Source organism: Rhinoraja longicauda, chromosome 13 (genome assembly GCF_053455715.1).
Source record: "Rhinoraja longicauda isolate Sanriku21f chromosome 13, sRhiLon1.1, whole genome shotgun sequence".
In the NCBI taxonomy this organism is placed as follows: domain Eukaryota; kingdom Metazoa; phylum Chordata; class Chondrichthyes; order Rajiformes; family Arhynchobatidae; genus Rhinoraja; species Rhinoraja longicauda.
Window position 1 is genome coordinate 14,027,446 of NC_135965.1, and position 19,184 is coordinate 14,046,629.

Consider the following 19,184-nt stretch of genomic DNA (forward strand, 5'->3'; position numbering starts at 1 on the left):
TCCATGTCTCTCCATTCTCAGCCACTCAAGGGATTTAAGCACTGCCAAAACAATCGCAGACCTAGCCTATTCCTGCAGCAGGCGTTTGCAATTATCACAGATGATATTAAAAAAGTTACTTTTTGTGTAATTTTGTCTGCCTTGTGCACAACTTAGCTACATTTCTTTAAAGCTCAACTTAGGTAGGTCCTTAATCATGTAATATAGGTCCCTCTATGTAAATATGGTATGTAACCCTTCCTCCAAAATGAAACAAGGTATTCTAATTCTATCCTTAATCTGACACCTGAAATTTGAGTGTCTTCCATAAGATATACATTGTCAGTCTCGGATCAAATTTGTTCCAAATGAATTATATGCACTCAATTTAGAAATAAACAACATTAATTAAATGTGTAAAGACAGCCGTTTTAAAAGGTTCTCTTGCGGTTCAAATGACAAAATGTACAGTAAATAGAAAATATATAATGCTGTGTGCACTAAAACAGTCTTGACAAATGAGTACAGGCAACCCCCACATATGATGTGCACATGTGTGTTGCATTCCTGGAAAATGGTCCGTAAGATGATTTTCCATAATTCATGCATCAAACAAATTTGGAAAAGTTGCTTTTAGTTTTTTTAACAAATTTCATTTGTTAAAAAGTAATTTTTATTCCACATCTCAACATGCAAATTCCATTTGGGCGGATTCCATATGGACGAATTTCTGTTACCCAAACGTGAAGACCATCTGCACTTCCTTTGGGAAGTACTCTCTCAAATTTGGGAACATGATAGGAAGCAATTATAATCCATAGAAAGACAAAATTCACACTCAAGTTACAAACAATCTGCTGGAGGAATTCAGAGAGTTGAGCTGCATTTGATGGGGGAAAGGACTCTTTGATGTTTCAGGTCAAAACCCTGCATCAGGGCTGAGAGCAGAGAGGGGAGATAGCCAGTATAAAGAGAAGGGGATTAGTGAGATAGGAGCTAATGATTGGTGGAATCAGAGGCGAGGATCCAGAGTGTTTAATTGTCATGTGTACCAAATACAGAACAATGAAATTCTTGCAGCAACCTCTTGGCTTGTACACAATATTCACAGAGAATATTATAAATAAATAAATTTAAAATTATATTATTGCGTACAGCCCACAGTCCTTTGTGCAACCAAGAGAGTTTGAAGTTTTTGTGGTGTTCAAAAACCTGATGGCTGTTGGGAATAAACTATTCTTGAATCTGGGGCTCAGTTTTCTGACTCGTGCATGTTCTCTCCGAGGGCAGGAGTGCAATGAGAGCGTGGCAAGGGTGGTGTGGGTCCTTGATGATGTTAGCTGCCTTTTTTAGTTTGGGCCTCCTATTGATTCCTTTGTTGGTGGGGAGGTAGGGACCTGTGATGGATCAAGCAGTGGTGTCCATTGGCTTTTGTAGTCTCCTTCATTCCTCAGAGTATTCGTTGACTTCTATGGAAGCACAGATGTTGATGAACTGTATGTATGATTGCATGGATGTATTGGGCCCAGGACAAATCTCCAGAAATATAAACACCGATGAACTTGAAGATAGATACAAAAAGCTGGAGTAACTTAGCGGGACAGGTAACCCACGAACTTGAAGTTGATTCTCTTCACTGCCAACCCTTTGATGATGACTGGTTCGTGGATACTCTTTTAAAGTTTTATTCTAAAGTCAACCATCAGCTCCTTGGTCTTGCGGACATTGAAAGCAAGGTTGTTGTTCTGGCACCTTTCAATCAAACAATCGACCTCCCTCTCAGACTCATCATTGTCTGTAATTCATGCAACATTGGTGGTATCATCAGCAAACTTAAAAATGGTGTTCAAACTGTGTCTGGCTACACAGCCCTGGTGCCCCTGTGTTGATGGTTCATGAGGAGGAAGTGTTGTTGCTAATTTGTACCAACTGTGGTCTGTTGATGAGGAAGATGCGCAGAGACAGTTGCCTGAACTTGATAAGTTGGTGTTGAATGCTGAGCTAGTCAATGAACAACAGCTTAAAGATGAAGATTTCACCTGCGATTAAGACTTCTTCTATTCTTTTTGTACTGGCTATTTCCCCTCTCCACTCTTGGTCCTGATTCAGGGTTTCAACCCAAAACGTCAACCATTCCCTCCCCCCCTGCTCCCCCAGAGATGTTGTTCCAAGCACTAAGTTCCACTAATTGTAATTGACAATTAGTTGCTCCAGATTCCAGCATCTTCAGTCTCATGTGTCTCCATTGCGTACAAGTTAATTCATTTCAAGACAAATAATTCTGTGACTCTTCCAGAACAATTTCACTTCTTGAGCAGCCAGTTTTTGTTGCAGAAAGGAATAGTGTGCATTTATTCTGCCAGCTTGCCATAAAGGTTTAGTTTAGTTTATTGTCACGTGTATTTATTGTACAGTGAAACACTTTGTTTGATTTTTATTCAGTTTGGGGAGACTTGGCATTTGATAAGAGATCAATAAACCATAACTTTTGAATGGTAACAACTGACAGATAAAATGAGGCCCAAATTGTACACAATTTATGTCTTGTTGCATGTTTATTCTGTAATTCTAATTGCAAACCCTCATCAATTAGGAAATTGATTTGCTATTCTCTTTATGAGGTGTAAGTGAATCCCTGTTTCCATTGGACTCAAGAAAGACAGTTTATTTGCTGAGGTATTAATGTTCATAGGAAAAGTGGGTAATGCCCCAGCAAGATTAATTAGCATGTGTTACATGTACGATATCACAGATACATTCCCCTGCAAAATACTAGAATGTCTTTAGTGAAGTCTGTGTCACTGATTTCAGTCTTGCATCAGATTGAACACAATGAAAAAAAATCTATTTCACATCAAGTTTACAAGAAGAGTAGTGAGTGGTTCTATCAGATGTATTTTTCTTATGTGTCAATTACAACTTGTAGATGAAACACTGAACAATGCTTAAGCTATATTTAGTTAGAGAAAGCATGAATGTCTGAAATGTGAAGACGGTATCATCCGTCCTGCTCTCCTCTCCTCTCACCTCCCCCCATGGCAAAATTGATCCTTGCCGACAATAAATTGAGGTAGAATGGGGAGGAAGGGGGTTTATACACTTGGAACAACGCAAAGCACTTTGCCTCATCAATGACCGTTTCCAATAAAATATAACCGGTAGATCTGATCAAAAAATAAAATCACAAACTGATATAACTGTAGAAATGAAATCAAAAACATGAAATCACAATGACATTACATCACAAAGCATCAATTCATTTTCTAGCCTCACAAAAAAAAACTTCTATAAAAACAAGTCCAAGTCATATGCTATGTTGTCAGTATGTAAATGCCCTAATCGAGGCATTTTGATTGTTTTTAATGTAATTACACGCGTTAGTAAACAGTAATAAGAAACCTGGGTTACTTGTTATCAAAGCGGGAGAAAATCAACAAACGTACAGAAGTTGCAGTGAAGAATTAAAATAACATAAATATTTACAACGCTGTATTAGAATTCTTAAAACCTAGTGTTGTCACAACCAGTAGGGAAAACATATAACGTGAAACATTCAGTTACGAATGCAAATTCAAAATGCTGGTGGTTATGAACAGTGTCGCTAATTTAACACTGATGGGTTGCATCACACTAAATATTTGAGCGGAAATAATGCAGTTTCGTTTTATCTGATTCTATTTACTTTTGAGAAAAGTATACGAATCGAGAGCGGCTCAAGCCGCTCGTTAATGAACGGACTCTTTTCAATACGCGGCTTCAAGTGCTGTAATGTTTGAAACAGTATATGGCGAGGAAATTAACTGGAGCCGAAGCGAAGGCCAGGAGGAAAGCGAAGGCCTGGCACTTCGTCCGGGTAGCGGCTCGACGAAAGCACAGGAAAGGCGCCTGCCCGGGCCTCTCCTCGCTCGCTCGCTGCTCCCTCTCTCTCGCTTACCTGATGTTCCTTCACCACTTGGCTCAGACACGGGTAACGCTCGCTGATCCAGCGGTAGAATTTGGGGACACCCATGGTGGCGGCTCAGAGCAGAGGGGAGGAGTGGAAGGCGGCGGCGGCGGCGGCGGCGAGGAGGAGGAGGAGGTTGTGGTGCGGGCCGTGGGCCGGTGCTGGGCAAGCGCCGCCTCCCGGCTCCTGGCTCGAGCTCGGCTCCCCGGCCCGGCCCGGCCCGGTGACGTAACCCGCAGCAACAAACCGCCATCGCTAGGCCGCAGCCCCAAGCAGGCAGCCACAACTACTGCTCATTTATCGCTTTATTTTTGTTTTTATTCCACCTTGTAGGGTAAAGTGGGGACTCGGAGAGCAGTATTCGAAATTCTGGGCAGAATGTTTGCATTTCGAAAGAGCCCAAAGCATTTCGTGAGACTTTTGAAACATCGCGACAGGGGATGTGGGCTGTTCGGCCCATTGTGTTCGTGCTGGTCTATTAGAGGCAAGAAAACTGCAGGTGCTGGTTTACACTTTGGTTTGTGAAAAGCCATCCACTTTAACCTAGCCCCACTAACTCAATCTACATCCCTCTGGATCACAGCACTTCGTGTACACATCCAAGCACTGCCAGTAATGTACTGATAGTTTCTGCTTCTCCCATCCTCTCACGCAATTGTTAAATACATCTAAAATCACTCTGGGAAACGAGGCCATTCGGCCCATCCTGTCCGTGCTAATCTATGATGATCCACCTAACCCAGCCTCATCAATTTTCTGCATCTTTCTGGATCATAGCTCTTGTACACATCGCAGTACTGCCTGCACTGTACTGAAAGTTTCTGCTTCTACCATTCTCTCACTCAATTGTTAAAGAACATTTCTCCTCTGATTCTTGTACCAACTACTTTGAACCACTGCCAACTAACCTTTGAGCCCTCTGTAATGAGAAATGGGTCTTTATATTCACTTAGATGGGCATCTTGATCAGCATAGACAAATTGGGTGTTAGACTGCCATTTGTAAATTGGAACATGTGGAAATAGAAGCAGGAACAAGTCATTTGACCTTTCCATATGTTTTCTTTGGCTTCCTTTCATCACAAGAAAACATTCCCAAAAACTTTTTTTTGTCATTAATAAAGTTGTCCATTCCTGCCACCACCCCCATGAATCTGAAATAAAAATAGAAGTACTGGAAGAGAAGGTTGAGGGAATGTTGTCTCTTGAAATGAAAGTGGTGGAATAACTCAGCAAGTCAAGCAATAGAAGGAGTAAGTCAGCGGACAGTAGCTTGCCAAGGTTGACTGGGAGAGGATTTTTGTAGGAAAAGGGACATCTGGCCAGTGGGAGAATTTTGAAAGTTGTGTTTGCCCAGCAATAGGAAGGATGTTATGCAGGAAAAGGTGCAGAAAAGATTCACAAGGACATTACTGGGGCTGGAAGGCTAAAGTTATAAGAAAAGTTTGAGCTTCTTTTCCTGCAGCATTGCCGAGGGATATCTAATTCCTCATTCCTGAGGGATGACTGCATCTAAATGTGGGAGGAAACCAAGGTTCTGAAAGAAAGCGCAGTCAGAGGGAGAACATGCAAACTCTGCACAGCCTGCACCAGAGATCAGCATTCAACATGGATCACTGGAACTGTGAAGCAGCAGCTCTTCCAGCTAAATTACTGTGCCACGATGACACATCATAGGTTTGAAAATTAAATACCCAATGCACTCTCCCAAGAGACAAAGGCATAAAATTAAAGCAAATTAAAGCCTATTGTAATTAACTGGGAGAACAAAACAATTACTAATTTGATCAGAATCCTTGGTACTTACTGTTAAAACATTCATTTTAAGTAGGAAGCTTTAGTGAACTCTCTCCTTCTGGAAGATTAGAAGTTTGTTTAGGATATGCATAAATTATTTAACATTAGTCATTAAGTTTGTTATCACCCCCCTCAACCCCAATTTCATCCAACATTGAAAAGCACCATCAAAAACAGAGTATAGATTTATAGACACAAAAAGCTGGAGTAACTCAGCGGGACAGGTAGCATCTCAGGAGAGAAGGAATAGATGATGTTTCGGGCCGACCCTTCTTCAGACACATCCTTCCTACACTAGATTCAGAAATGGGCCTTTTAGCCGAACTAATCAATGCTGACCAAATGCCTATCAATGCTAATCCCATCTGCATGTATTTGGCCCACATCCCTCTGAACCTTTCCTTATCCACCTGTCCAAATGTCTTTTAAACGTTGTGATTGGATTGGATCTACCACCTTCTCTGGCAGCTCATTCTGTATATCTACCATCCTTTGTTACGAAAACCTTGTACTTCGGGACCCCTTTAAATCTTTCACCTCTCACTTTGAAACCATGCCCTCCAGTTTCAAACTCCCCTAACCTTGGGAAAATATTGAATATCTACCCTGTCTATGCCTCTCAAATTTTGTATACAAGTAGTTCCATTATAATGTGATAATTGTGATCCCAAGAAAGCTCATTATAGAAAACTGCATGTGGAGGTTCAGACTGACAGTAGCAATGCTTTGTTTCCCTGGCAGCATTATCAAAAATAAAAGGTATTTTAAAAAGTTTTATGTTTATTTTTATGCAAGCTAAACGTATTAAAGTTTGTATGTGACATTGTTTAGTAGTGTAGGAAAAAAGTGCAGATGCTGGTTTACACCAAAGATAGACTCAAAATGCTGATGTAACTCAGCGGGTCAGGCAGCATCTCTGGAGAAAAGGAATAGGTGACCTTTTGAGTCAAGACCCTTCTTCAGACTGGGGAAGAGTCTCGACCCAAAACGTCACCATTCCTTTATTCCAGAGATGCTGCCTGATCCGCTGAGTTACATCAGCATTTTGTGTCTATCTTATTATTTATTAGTGTATCATTTCACAAGTGTCAAAAGGAGCTATTGCTTATCAATCTTAATGGCCAGCTGCTGTGAAATTGGCAGACGGTGTTCTTTAAAAACTATTACTGTAGGGAAGTTACTTGTAATGAATTTTTACCAACACTTTTTTTCCCCAGGTCACCTTTTCTGCTTGTCAATTTCCAAAGTTAGTTTTAAGTGGATCACTAGTTTCCGATCAAAATCGCATTGTAACCAATTCCGCCTTTGTGTTACACATAGTATACCATAATTCATCAATTGCATTGTATCTAATTCACAGCATGGAAACAACCATGATAGATGAACTATGTGTACCTCTCTATAATATGACCCTTCAGCCTCTTTCCCTCTGGAAAGATAGTCCCAGCGTATTTATTCACTCTTCTTATTACTCAAGTTCTTTAGTCCAGGCAACATTCCCGTGAATCTTTGCTGCACCCTCTCCAGTTTAATCAAATCTTTCCTACAGCAGTGACCAGAACTGTACGACACTCCAAATGTAATCCACACGACAATTTGTAGAACAGTAACATGACATACCAGTTCTGATACATAATGCGCAAGAAGGAACTGCAGATGCTGGTTTAAACCGAAGATGGACACAAAAAGCTTGAGTAACTCACGGGACAGGCAGCATCTCGAAACATCACCCATTCCTTCTCTCCAGAGAGGCTGCCTGTTCTGGTGAGTTACTCCAGCTTTTTGTGTCTATCTTCCCATACATAATGGCTCGGCCAATAAAGAAAAACATACTGTATGCCTCCTTCCCCAGTGCGTCTACCTATGTTGCTATTTCAAAGAACTATATACTTGTAACCAAAGTCTTTCTGCTCAATAACATTCGTCAGAATTCTAAATGAACTATTGAACTCCAATAGACTACTTGCCATAGCCAGAGACTCATTGCAACCTGCATGTTTGGTATCCAGGTAAAAGGAATAATTTTCCAATTTTAAAACATAGACACACACTGAATGATGAGAAGGGATTGGCATCCTTCAGATCAGTATTCATCTTTATCAAAATCAGTTGTAAGCTTTCACCATGTTAGCAAATGTTTTAGCATACAAAAGGCAAAATAGTATAGATGCTGGTGAAGTAAAAACTAAACATGAAATTATTAGAATATTTAGTTCAAACAACATCTTTGGTGACAACTTAAATCATTCTGAAACTCCTAAATATTTAAATCAGGTTTCTCCAAACCAAAGGTAGACACAAAATGCTGGAGTAACTCAGCGGGATATGCAGCATCCCTGGAGAAGGAATAGGTGACATTTTGAGTTGAGACCCTTCTTCAGACTGATGTCAAGGGAGTGGGCAGGACAAAGATAGAATGTAGTTGGAGACAGTAAGACTGGTGGGAGAACTAGGAAGGGGGAGGGAATAGAGAGGGAAAGCCAGGGCTATTTTCTCCAAACCAAATCTGCCCTTTCCTTTCAGGGGAGGTTTTTTATGTGGACAAATAATACATTATAAATGTATTGGTTGCAAAAATACATCATATCACCGTATGTTATATAACACGTAAAAATATGTACTGGTTATCCGTTTGCATCTTCCGCTTTCCTCAAATCTTAACTATTAAAATCTAAGAACAAAATAAAGCTAAGGTTATTTGTAATGAAGATTTTTTATACTAAAATCTATTTTTCCAGGACAACACCTTTTCTGCTTGTCAATTTCCAGTTAGTTTTAAGTGGTCCTCTAGTTTCCTATCAAAATCGCATTGTAACCAATTTGGCCCATATATTACAAAAGAATGTGCATCAATTGCATTCTATCGAATTCACGGCATGGAAACACCCGTTTTTCTGCTCAGAGATTAATGGTCTCAGGTTTACGAAGTTATCAATGTGAAAAACATTTACAGAGATTGAATAACAGAAAAATAACGTTGATTATTTAGAAGATGAAAATAGCTATTGTAATGTTAAAGCTCGAGAAGATCTCTAACTGTTCTTAAACAAAAGTCTGACAAGGCTTAGAAGGCAATAGGAATCAAATTAACAGGATCATCTCAATTTTCAAAACTTTATTCATTAATTTGATTCATCATCCATCATGTATTAAATCCATGGAATGGTTTTTCATATATCCATTTGAAGATTGGATTTTACTGTGCACTCAAATGCAGGATCAGATAAGGTTGTACCCACACCTCAGAATCCTACTGAGCTTTAGACAGTTACAAAGATGGGTTTTGTTCAATTTTAAACAAGCTGTTAATGTTAGCTCAGCAGGCGAATATATTGGTCCCGAAAAAAACCTGCTACCAACTTAACAGTTTTTTTTCAAAATTAAGATAATTCAATGTATAATACAATTCACCAATAGAGTACCAGTTGATGATGAACAAAGAACCATAGCATCAAAGACAAGTAAAGTTCTTTGGTCTTCTCCAGATCATAAAAGGAATTTACTTCTGTTTTGCTGTGCTGCTTCTGAGATTGGCAACTTTTTCAACTTTCTTTTTAATCCAAAAGCTTCCCAAGTCAGGTTTTGTACATCAACAGTCTTCAATTTGATGCTTTTGTGTCTGATTTCTGTAACAATCTACCTCTTCAACTGACTTATCTTTAAAGGTTTTCTAAAATTATTTATTCTCAACATTTGCTTTTTCATGTTCTTCAGTGCACTTGATCTGGAATAAAGTTCCATGTTTACCCTTTATCCTGCTTTCTGTTGTAAAATTACAGATAATTTTCATCTTTGTGATGGAGTCTCTTTGATTGGAATATGTTTTTCTTCTATGAAAAAAGTTTTCAAAAACAAATTCATAATCCTATAAGGATGTAAAGCAGTATAAACCTTGTTTCTTGAAACTGTTTTTGGTGATTTAGATTTGACACTAAAAAGAGGTCACAAATCATAGAGCAATATCACACATCATTCTTGCTTTGTCATTTATGCCAAAGTCAATCAATGTTTTCACATGTATGGAGCCCAACCCAGGTACATCTGGCACAGAAGTTTTTCATTTGTTGCTTCTTGAATAAGGTAGTGGACGTGACCTTCAATGGATAAAGGCAAGCCCTTCACTTTATTTCTTGTTTTAATCACACCATGTAGCCGTTTTTCTATGTCTTGCACATGGGTCTTGGCCTGAAAGAGAATGTCATCACTTTAATTGAAGAATCATGGAATGATTACAGCAACTATTTAGCCCATCAAATATGTAAGAGCAATTCCACTATTCCCAAACTCCACATCTTCCTTTGGTCTGCAAAATATTGTTTTCAGATGTCTATCCAAGTCGCATTTGAATGTCACAATTGAATCTACCTCCATAATTACCCCGAACAATCCATTCCAGCCCCTAACCATTTATTGAAACAAATTATTCCTCATGTTACCATTTTTTTTGTTATGCTCCCTAGTTCTTGCCCCTCGTCAAGCCGTACGTGCCAAGCATGTAAATGTTAAACACAGAGGTAAATATATCATTGCTAGGTTATATTTTTATGGCATTTGGGACATTGACACAGCTGGCAAAACATGTATCACACAAATGACCCTGTCCTATTAAAGAAATTAGACCTTGTTTCTGCAATTCAACTAGCAGGTATGGTAGAACAGGCAGCTCACCAGAATGTCCTCAGATAACATCAGTCATTGTCAAGCTAAATAAATCAGATGGGGAGATACAAGAAAGACTTGATGGGCATGTCGGCTCCAAATAGGTAGGTTATGGAACACTACAAATAGAAAAGAGGCCACAGCCTTGTTCTGAAAATAATTAATCTCTGCAGAAAGTGAGGAAAAGGGTTGAGGTTCGGGAAAACAAATGGTCAGTAAAGGAAATATGGCTGGGAATACAGGACCCGTTGAGTATAAGTAACATATGGAAGAAAGTCATATTGCCCATTTGGTTGAATTAAAGTGATGTTTTGTTGTGATCAGATGCTGACCAGGGAAAGAGGTCTCATCTCGGATGGTCAAGAATGAATGCTGTAGTTAAATGTTTGGAGACTGGAAAAGAAAATGTTCATCTGTGACGTATAACTTTAAAATTGGATGATACAAGTTACTTAGGGTATAATAATCATTGTACAAGTTGTGATGACTTGACATCCTGAATTTCTCGATGTGAGTGACAAAGTCACATATAATAAACTAAACTGGTGAGTAAAGAAACTTAAGTTTCAATTATTTATCATGGAATGCAGACAACATAAAGCTTTTTAAAAAGTCTGTTTAAAAGCAATGTGGTGATTGATGGTGCTGAAAATCTAGCAGCTTCTTAGTCATTTCAGAAGGCAATTTAGGACTGGATGTGTCATTCAGGTTAGATAATTCAGAGGATAAATTTTCTTACCTGAAGATCGTTAATGAAACAATTAAAACATAATGTTTAATAATTTAATGGTCAGCATCATTGTTGAAAGATTCTTATGCAAGATTTATTAAAAAATCAACTTGAATTTGCCAACTTGCCAAGATGGTACATGAACCATTGTTACTCAATTTTTAGTTCAGTGAGACAGACACTACAGATGATGGAATAAGGGTAGACTGTAAGACATAGTAACAGAATTAAGTTATTTGGCACATCATGTCTGCTCCATCATTTGACCATGGCTAATCTATTTTCCCCTCTCAACTGTATTCTCCTTGTAACCTTTGATGCCCTTACTAATCAAGAATCTATCAATCTCCGCTTAAAAACGACTCAATTACTTATCCCTGGGATCATTCTTGTAAACCTCCTCTGGACCAACGGCAGCACATCCTTCCTCAGCAAAAAAATCTTGAGCAAAACAAAAATCAAACTGCTGGTGGAAACAAGGAACTGCAGATGTTGATTTACAAAAATAAAAGTCAAAGTGCTGAAGGAACATAGTGGGCCACTCATCTGACAAGGGAAAAGGACTTTTTGGGTCAGGTCAGAACCCTCCATCAAGTCTTAAAGGAGGATCCTAATCCTAAACATTGTCTGTTCATTTCCTTCCACAGATTCCACCTGACCCATTGAGTTCCTCCAGCAGTTTGTACTTTGTTTTAGTTCAGATCCCTGGATTTCTAATCTAGTTATGCAAATACTGGGCTAATGTATTTTATTGTCCAATGTAATTACTCAAAGTATCAACTGCTTCTATCTGAGTTGATCCATAAAAATACTACACAATACTTGAACACTGAAACCTCAAGCAATGGTTTTTTTTTTCTGAACAGCACTCTACGTTCCATTGAAGAAAGAAATTCATTCCCGAAATAAAAACAATGCTTGGGATGCTCTGCAGTTCAGGCAGTATCTGTAGAAAGGTAAACAGAGTGAACATTTCAGTTCAATTGCTTTTCATCATTTTTGTTTTGTTATTTAAATTCTTGGAGAAATGGGTTTAGGAGCTTATTAAATAAAAATATGTAGCTAATAATAAACCAGCATCTGCAGTTGCTTCCTACAAGAATAAGAACCTGATACTTTAAGACAGCAAAAGAAAGACTAAAGAAAACAGAATATGTTAAAAAAAACTCAGCAGACAGAATGTGTAGGAAGGAACTGCAGATGCTGGTTTAAACCGAAGATAAACACAAAAAGCTGGAGTAACTCAACAGGACAGGCAGCATCTCTGGAGAGAAGGAATGGGTGACGTTTCAGGTCGAGACTCTTCTTCAGACAGGTTAACCAGCATCCAAGGAAAGCGAAACAGAGTTAATGATTTATCAGAACTAGCCTGCTGAGCGATTCCTGCATGTGCTATTTAAAAAAAGAAATTACAGATTTCCATCAAGAACTGTTTTGAATTTTCACAAGAAAAATCTATTTTTTCCACTGACCTTTTCATTGATTACTTCCCCAGTTTCATTGGGTTGTACTTTTGTACTTCCTTTCACTGGTTTGCTCCACTCCACTAATGGATCATGCAGAAACGTTTTCAACACACTAAAATAATTAGTGGACCAATAAACAGAAATTTATTTAACATGCAAAATTATTTGAATAGTTAAAAAAGTCAAGTCATGATCTTAAAATGATCTTAAAATCTGACACGTCACCTCACTATTGGTATCACAAAATGCTGGCGTAACTCAGCAAGTCAGGCAGCATCTAGGAGAGAGGGAATGGGTGACATCACCCATTCCCTCTCTCCTAGATGCTGCCTGACCTGCTGAGTTACTCCAGTATTTTGTGATACCTTCGATTTGTACCAGCATCTGCAGTTATTTTCCTACCTCATTAATGGTTCTCGCTGATCACGCATTAATCTCAATGTTACTTCACAGGCTCGTCGGAACAAACCTTCTGTTCCCATTGGGCCCATGGCATGGACCATATTGTGGGTTAGGCGGAAAGGGACAACTTCTGGAACATCAAAAGTTTCTCCCTAAGAAAAGACAATATTTTTTCATCCAAATATGCAGACTCTATAAAGGTTTCTAAATAAAGACATAAAATTGGATTAAATGGTAATATATAGGTTTCCTTGAAATTTAGCAGTTACTTACATGAAAAATATTTTAAGAAGTGATTGAATAAGCAGAGTGCTGTGTTTCAGAAAGAATTATAACAGAAAATGGTATAAAGCTGATTTAGAAACCAATCTTCTTCAAAGTAACAACCGAAAATTGACCGAGACATAAACAGTTTCCTCTATTGAAAAGGTGATGGTGAATCACATTAGATCGGCTAAATATTTAGCAACAAAGACACAACCCAAGAGCCCACTGTGTGCATTTTAACCATTTATAAGGGAAATCAGTTTACATTCATAGGGAACCTTTATCACAGGAGATTATCCCAAACTGTATCAAAGGAGTGTATTAAAACAAAATTGAATAAAAGGTCACACAAGAAGACATTTGGGGAGAATGTAGAGAACCATGGTGAATTCCCAACTTTTTCTTCATTTCTACATGCCTTGCACAACATAAATTCTGGTGAGGGGAAACTTAATTAAGGTTTACGAAATTACGACTGTCCGACATAGAGTAAATCGGAGAAACAAGGAACTGCAGATACTGCTTCACAAAAACATAGTGCTGGACTAACTCCAAAACTTTGTGTATTTTTTAAAGAGTAAATAGGAAGTACCTAATTCACTTAGCAGAGGGTGAAAAAAACAAGGAGGCACACATTTAAAGAAACCAGTAGAATTAAATCACAGGAGAGGAATATTTTTTCCACCCAACGTGAGGGAGGTGCCTGGAATTCAGTGCCATAAGAACCGTTATTTAATGTGTACATGAAGAGTTGTGACCTGCAGGGCTGCAGACCAAGCGTTGGAGGATTGGGTGGCTCTTCTTTGATCAGAATAGATGCAATGGGCTGACTGTCCTCTTCTGTCTTAAAAAGGAGTGATTTTCAAAAACTTAAGCCATTCAAGGACACTAACTGAAGGAGAAAGAATACTGCTGCCCTTTTAACGACCACAATATACAATAAAGACACTGCAAACAGAGACGGATCAAATATGCAGAGAGGTCAGGTGCTTGACAACTGACACCTGAAATTTTTTTTGCAATAAAAGCTTCCCATCTGTGCAATGTCAAATATTAACAGATCAACAATATAGCTCCTTAATTATATAAAACATTATTAATTATTATTGTGACTTAAAAAATGAAATAGAATACATGCTGGAAAATAATTAATTACCTTATTGAAAAGACAGTTAAAGTCTACATGAACACATTCGCCTGTTAAAGAATCAAATAAAATATTTTCTCCATGGCGATCACCCAGACCCAGAATGTAGCCAACCATTGACATCACTGCAACAGACCGACAATAGGCTGATCTACTACTGTACCTTATGGGAAAGAAATAGAAGAGTTAAATTTTGAAATAATACAACAGAAAGCTGTGCGTAATTGTAAACTAGTTGCGCACCACAAATTAGAATGAGTCATGTAAATCATCAATCACTTTATATTACAAATCCCTTAATTTTATATTTGGGAAAGTAGATCCCCGTGACAAATTGTATCACTAAACTTAAAAATAATTGAATTAACAATTTATGAAATTATCTAGTGGGCAATTCATCCTCAAAAATTACAGCAACTAATAGTGTGTTGATAAGAACATAAAATAGAGGGACATGAATAAGCTGTTCAGTCCGTTAAGCCTGCTCCACCATTCAATAAGATCACAACTGATCTTCCATTTCAACACCACATTCCTGCCCTACCCAATGACCCCCTCAACAGGCCTCTAGGGGAGATAAATCTTAAGATTCAACAGCCTCAGAGAAAAAATATTTTTTCTCATTTCAGTTCTAGATTGTCAATCCTTATGTTCTGCATTTCTCCGGCAGAAAAAATAAACAACCTTCCTTGATCTATTTTGGCAAACTCTTAAGAAATTTGGACATTCAATGAGGTTACCTCATCCTTCTAAACTCGAGAAATAACAGAGGCCTGGTCTACACACTCTCTCCTCACCTGACAGACCTTTCATTTCAGGAACTCATTTGATGAAACTTGATTGCACTCTCTCTCAAAAGAAAAAAAAATCCTTTCAAGGTAAAGAGCCCAACGTTATATACATTACTCCAGGTGTAATCTCAACAAGGCCGCACATGATTATAACAACATATCTTTATACTTGTGTGAATCCTCTTACAATAGAAAAATAGAACATAGAAACTAAGAAAATAAGAGGAGTAGGCCATTCGGCCCTTCGAGCCAGCACTGCCATTCAATATGACCATGGCTGATCATACAGAATCAGTACCCTGTTCCTGCTTTCTCCCCATATCCCTTGATACTGTTAGCCCCAAGAGCTATATCTAACTCTCTCTTGAATACATCCAGTGAATTGGACTTCGCTGCCTTCTGTGGCAGAGAATTCCACAGATTCACAACACTCTGGCTGAAAAAGTTTTTCCTCATCTCAGTCCTAAATGGCCTACCCCTTGTTCTGAAACTGTGACCCCTGGTTCTGGACTACCCCAACATTGGGATCATTTTTTCTTGCGTCTTGCCTATCCAATCCCTTAAGAATTTTATTTGTTTCGAAAAGATCCCCTCTCATCCTTCTAAATTCCAGTCGATCCACCCTTTCATCATTTGTCAGTCCGCCATCCCGGGAATTAACCTGGTGAACCTATGCTGTACTCCCTCAATAGCAAGAATGTCCTTCCTCAAATTAGGAGACCAAAACTGCACACAATACTCCAGGTGCGGTCTCACCAGGGCCTTGTACAACTGCAGCCGGACCCCCTTGCTCCTATACTCAAATCATATTGCAATGAAGGCCAACATGCCATTTGTTCTCTTCACTGCCTGCTGTACCTGCATGCTTACTTTTAGTGACTGTACAAGGACACCCAGGACTTGTTGCACCTCCCCTTTTCCTAATTTGACACCAATAATCTGCCTTCTTGTTCTTGCCACCAAAGTGGGTAACCTCACATTTACCCACTTTATACTGCATCTGCCATGCATCTGCCCACCCAGCCAACCTATCCATGTCACTCTGCAGCTTCATAGCATTCTCCTCGCAGCTCACCCTGCCAGCCAGCTTTGTGTCATCTGCAAACCTGTTTGTTGTCAAACCTGAGATGTTACATTTTATTCCTTTGTCCAATAAAGAGCAACATGTCGTCTGTCTTCCCAATTGCTTGTTGCTCCTGTGTTTATGTTCAATAACCAGTGTAGACACACGTCACTTTGAACATCAATATTGATTAATCTATCTATTTAAAAAAAACTTATTTTTCCTAATGAAGTGCGTATTCCTACCCCATATTGTACCCCATCTGCCATATACAGTGCCCTCCATAATGTTTGGGACAAAGACCCATCATTTATTTATTTGCCTCTACTCCACAATTTAAGATTTGTAATAGAAAAAAAAATCACATGTGGTTAACGTGTCAGATTTAGCACATTGTCAGATTTTATTAAAGGGTATTTTCATACATTTTGGTTTGTAGAAATGACAGCTGTGTTTATACATAGTCCACCCATTTCAGGGCACCATAATGTTTGGGACACATGGCTTCACAGGTGTTTGTAGTTGCTCAGGTGTGTTTAATTGCCTCCTTCATGCATGTATAAGTGAGCTCTCAGCACCTAGTCTTTCCTCCAGTCTTTCCATCACCTTTGGAAACTTTTATTGGTTTATCAATATGAGGACCAAAGTTGTGCCAATGAAAGTCAAAGAAACCATTATGAGGCTGAGAAACAAGAATAAAACTGTAAGAGACATCAGCCAAACCTTGGGCTTACCAAAATCAACTATTTGGAACATCATTGCGAAGAGAGCACTGGTGAGCTTACTAATCGCAAAGGGACTGGCAGGCTGGTGAGAAGAATTCCCTCTATAATAAAGAAAAATCCCCAAACACCTGTCTGACAGATCAGAAACACTCCTTAAGTGTGGATTTGTCAATGACCACCGTCCGCAGAAGACTTCATGAACAGAAATACAGATGCTCCACTGCAAGATGCAAATTACTGGTTAGCCGCAAAAATAGGATGGCCAGGTTACAATTTGCCAAGAAGTACTTAAAAGAGCAACCACAGTTCTGGAAAAAGGTCTTGTGGACAGATGAGACGAAGATTAACTTATATCAGAGTGATGGCAAGAGCAAAGTATGGAGGAGAGAAGGAACTGCCCAAGATCCAAAGCTAATCACCTCATCTGTGAAACACGATGGTGGGGTGTTATGGCCTGGGCATGTTTGGCTGCTGAAGGTACTGGCTCACTTATCTTCATTGATGATACAACTGCTAGTGGTAATAGCACAATGAATTCTGAAGTGTATAGACACATCCTATCTGCTCAAGTTCAAACAAATACCTCAAATGCCGGCGGTTCATTCCACAGCAAGCCAATGATCCCAAACATACTGCTAAAGCAACAGTTTTTCAAAGATAAAAAATGGTAAATTCTTGAGTGGCCAGGTCAATCACCCGATCTGAACCCAAATGAGCATGCCTTTTATGCGCTGAAGAGAAGACTGAAGGGAACTAGCTCCCAAAACAAGCATAAGCTAAAGATGGCTGCAATACAGGCCTGACAGTGCATCACCAGAGAAGATAACAAGCAACTGGTGATGTCCATGAATCGCAGACTTTCAGCAGTTATTACATGCAAAGGTTATGCAATAAAATACTGAACATGACAACTTTCAGTTACATGACATTGCTGTATCCCAAACATTATGGTGCCCTGAAATGAGGGGGACTATGTATAAACACTGCTGTAATTTCTATATGGAGAAACCAAAATGTATAAAAATGGCCTTTATTAAAATCTGACAATGTGCACTTTAACCACATGTGATTTTATCTATTACAAATCTCAAATTGTGGAGCAGAGAGGCAAATAAATAAATGTGCCAAACATTATGGAGGGTACTGTAGTTGGTCACTCACTCAGTTTGCCTTTGCCCCGTTGAGGACTTGCATCCTCAACACTATTCACATTCCCACTTAGTTTAATGTCTTCGGCAAACTTGAAAATTGTGCATTTGTTCCCCTCAACCATGTCTTTGATATAGATTATGGATAGTTGAGCCTCAAGCGCTTATCCCTGTGGTACCCACTGCCCTAAACACAGCTTGGCAATCTCAGAAGCATCTAATTATTTTAACTCTTAATTTCTTACATTTCCTTTCTGCCATCAACCATTTCAATATAACTAAAGAAAGGTAGACAAAAAATGCTAGAGTAACTCAGCGGGCGGGACAGGCAGCATCTCTGGAGAGAAGAAATGGGTGACATTTCGGGTCGAGACCCTTCTTCAGACTAACTAAAGAAAGGGATCCTCTATACATGGGTATAAGTCGAGGAGAAAACATTACCCCACAGATTTTACAAATCCTTTGGTTTTATATTTGGGAAAGTAGATCCCCATGACAAATTGTATCACTAAACTCAAAAATACTGACCAGGAAGTTGGGTCAGGGAAAGTTCCAAGGAACCATTCATGAAAAACAGCAGGGTGACGTGGCAAAAGCTGCTGTTTAAATACAGATAATTTCTCCTCTAAAGGTGTTTGTTTTGGCAGCATACATTGACGTAGCTCTTTTCCAAGCATGTAAACACCTGTTTAAAAAAAACATGCACAAGTTCAAAAGCCAGGAGTAAGAAATCCAATATTCAATATTGTGTTGGACTTGTTACAGCAGTATGAAATTACAATTAGAGAATCAATGGGAACATTGTCAAACATGGTCACTGCAAAATGTTTTACATTAACGGTTCAATACTTCAGATTTTGTTAAATTGAGAGTTTGAACTGAAAGTGAAACATTGTAAAGAAAATGGGTTTGGTCCAGCATAGGTCTTGCAATCTCTCTTTAGCCAACAGTTCGAACCACAGTGGGTCTGTAGTTCAGATAGACAATGCTCAATTAAAGAAACAATTCAAGGTGGCAGTGGGAGGGAGCAGATGGAAAAATTAGTTGTGCAAAAATGTTCAATTTCAG

At 38.9% G+C, this 19,184-nt stretch overlaps 2 protein-coding genes across 3 annotated transcripts in view; both read right to left on the bottom strand.

The window, feature by feature from the left end:
- Positions 1 to 4,156, bottom strand: part of xrn1 (5'-3' exoribonuclease 1) — an 88,226-nt gene extending 84,070 nt beyond the window's left edge. Inside the window, exon 1 of one of the 2 annotated variants that reach the window (XM_078410412.1) lies at positions 3,914 to 4,156. In XM_078410412.1, the coding sequence (XP_078266538.1) occupies positions 3,914 to 3,988 (75 nt within the window). In that variant the 5' untranslated portion in view covers positions 3,989 to 4,156. The remainder of the gene's footprint in view (positions 1 to 3,913) is intronic. The other variant, XM_078410414.1, reaches the window with a different exon arrangement.
- Positions 4,157 to 8,822: 4,666 nt separating this feature from the next.
- atr (ATR checkpoint kinase) overlaps positions 8,823 to 19,184 on the bottom strand; it is an 83,318-nt gene continuing 72,956 nt past the window's right edge. The window contains exons 43-47 of the mRNA XM_078410415.1: positions 18,645 to 18,801; positions 14,399 to 14,552; positions 12,976 to 13,127; positions 12,580 to 12,685; positions 8,823 to 9,903 (exon numbers count right to left, since the gene is read on the bottom strand). Of these exons, the coding sequence (XP_078266541.1) occupies positions 9,730 to 9,903; positions 12,580 to 12,685; positions 12,976 to 13,127; positions 14,399 to 14,552; positions 18,645 to 18,801 (743 nt within the window). The 3' untranslated portion in view covers positions 8,823 to 9,729. The remainder of the gene's footprint in view (positions 9,904 to 12,579; positions 12,686 to 12,975; positions 13,128 to 14,398; positions 14,553 to 18,644; positions 18,802 to 19,184) is intronic.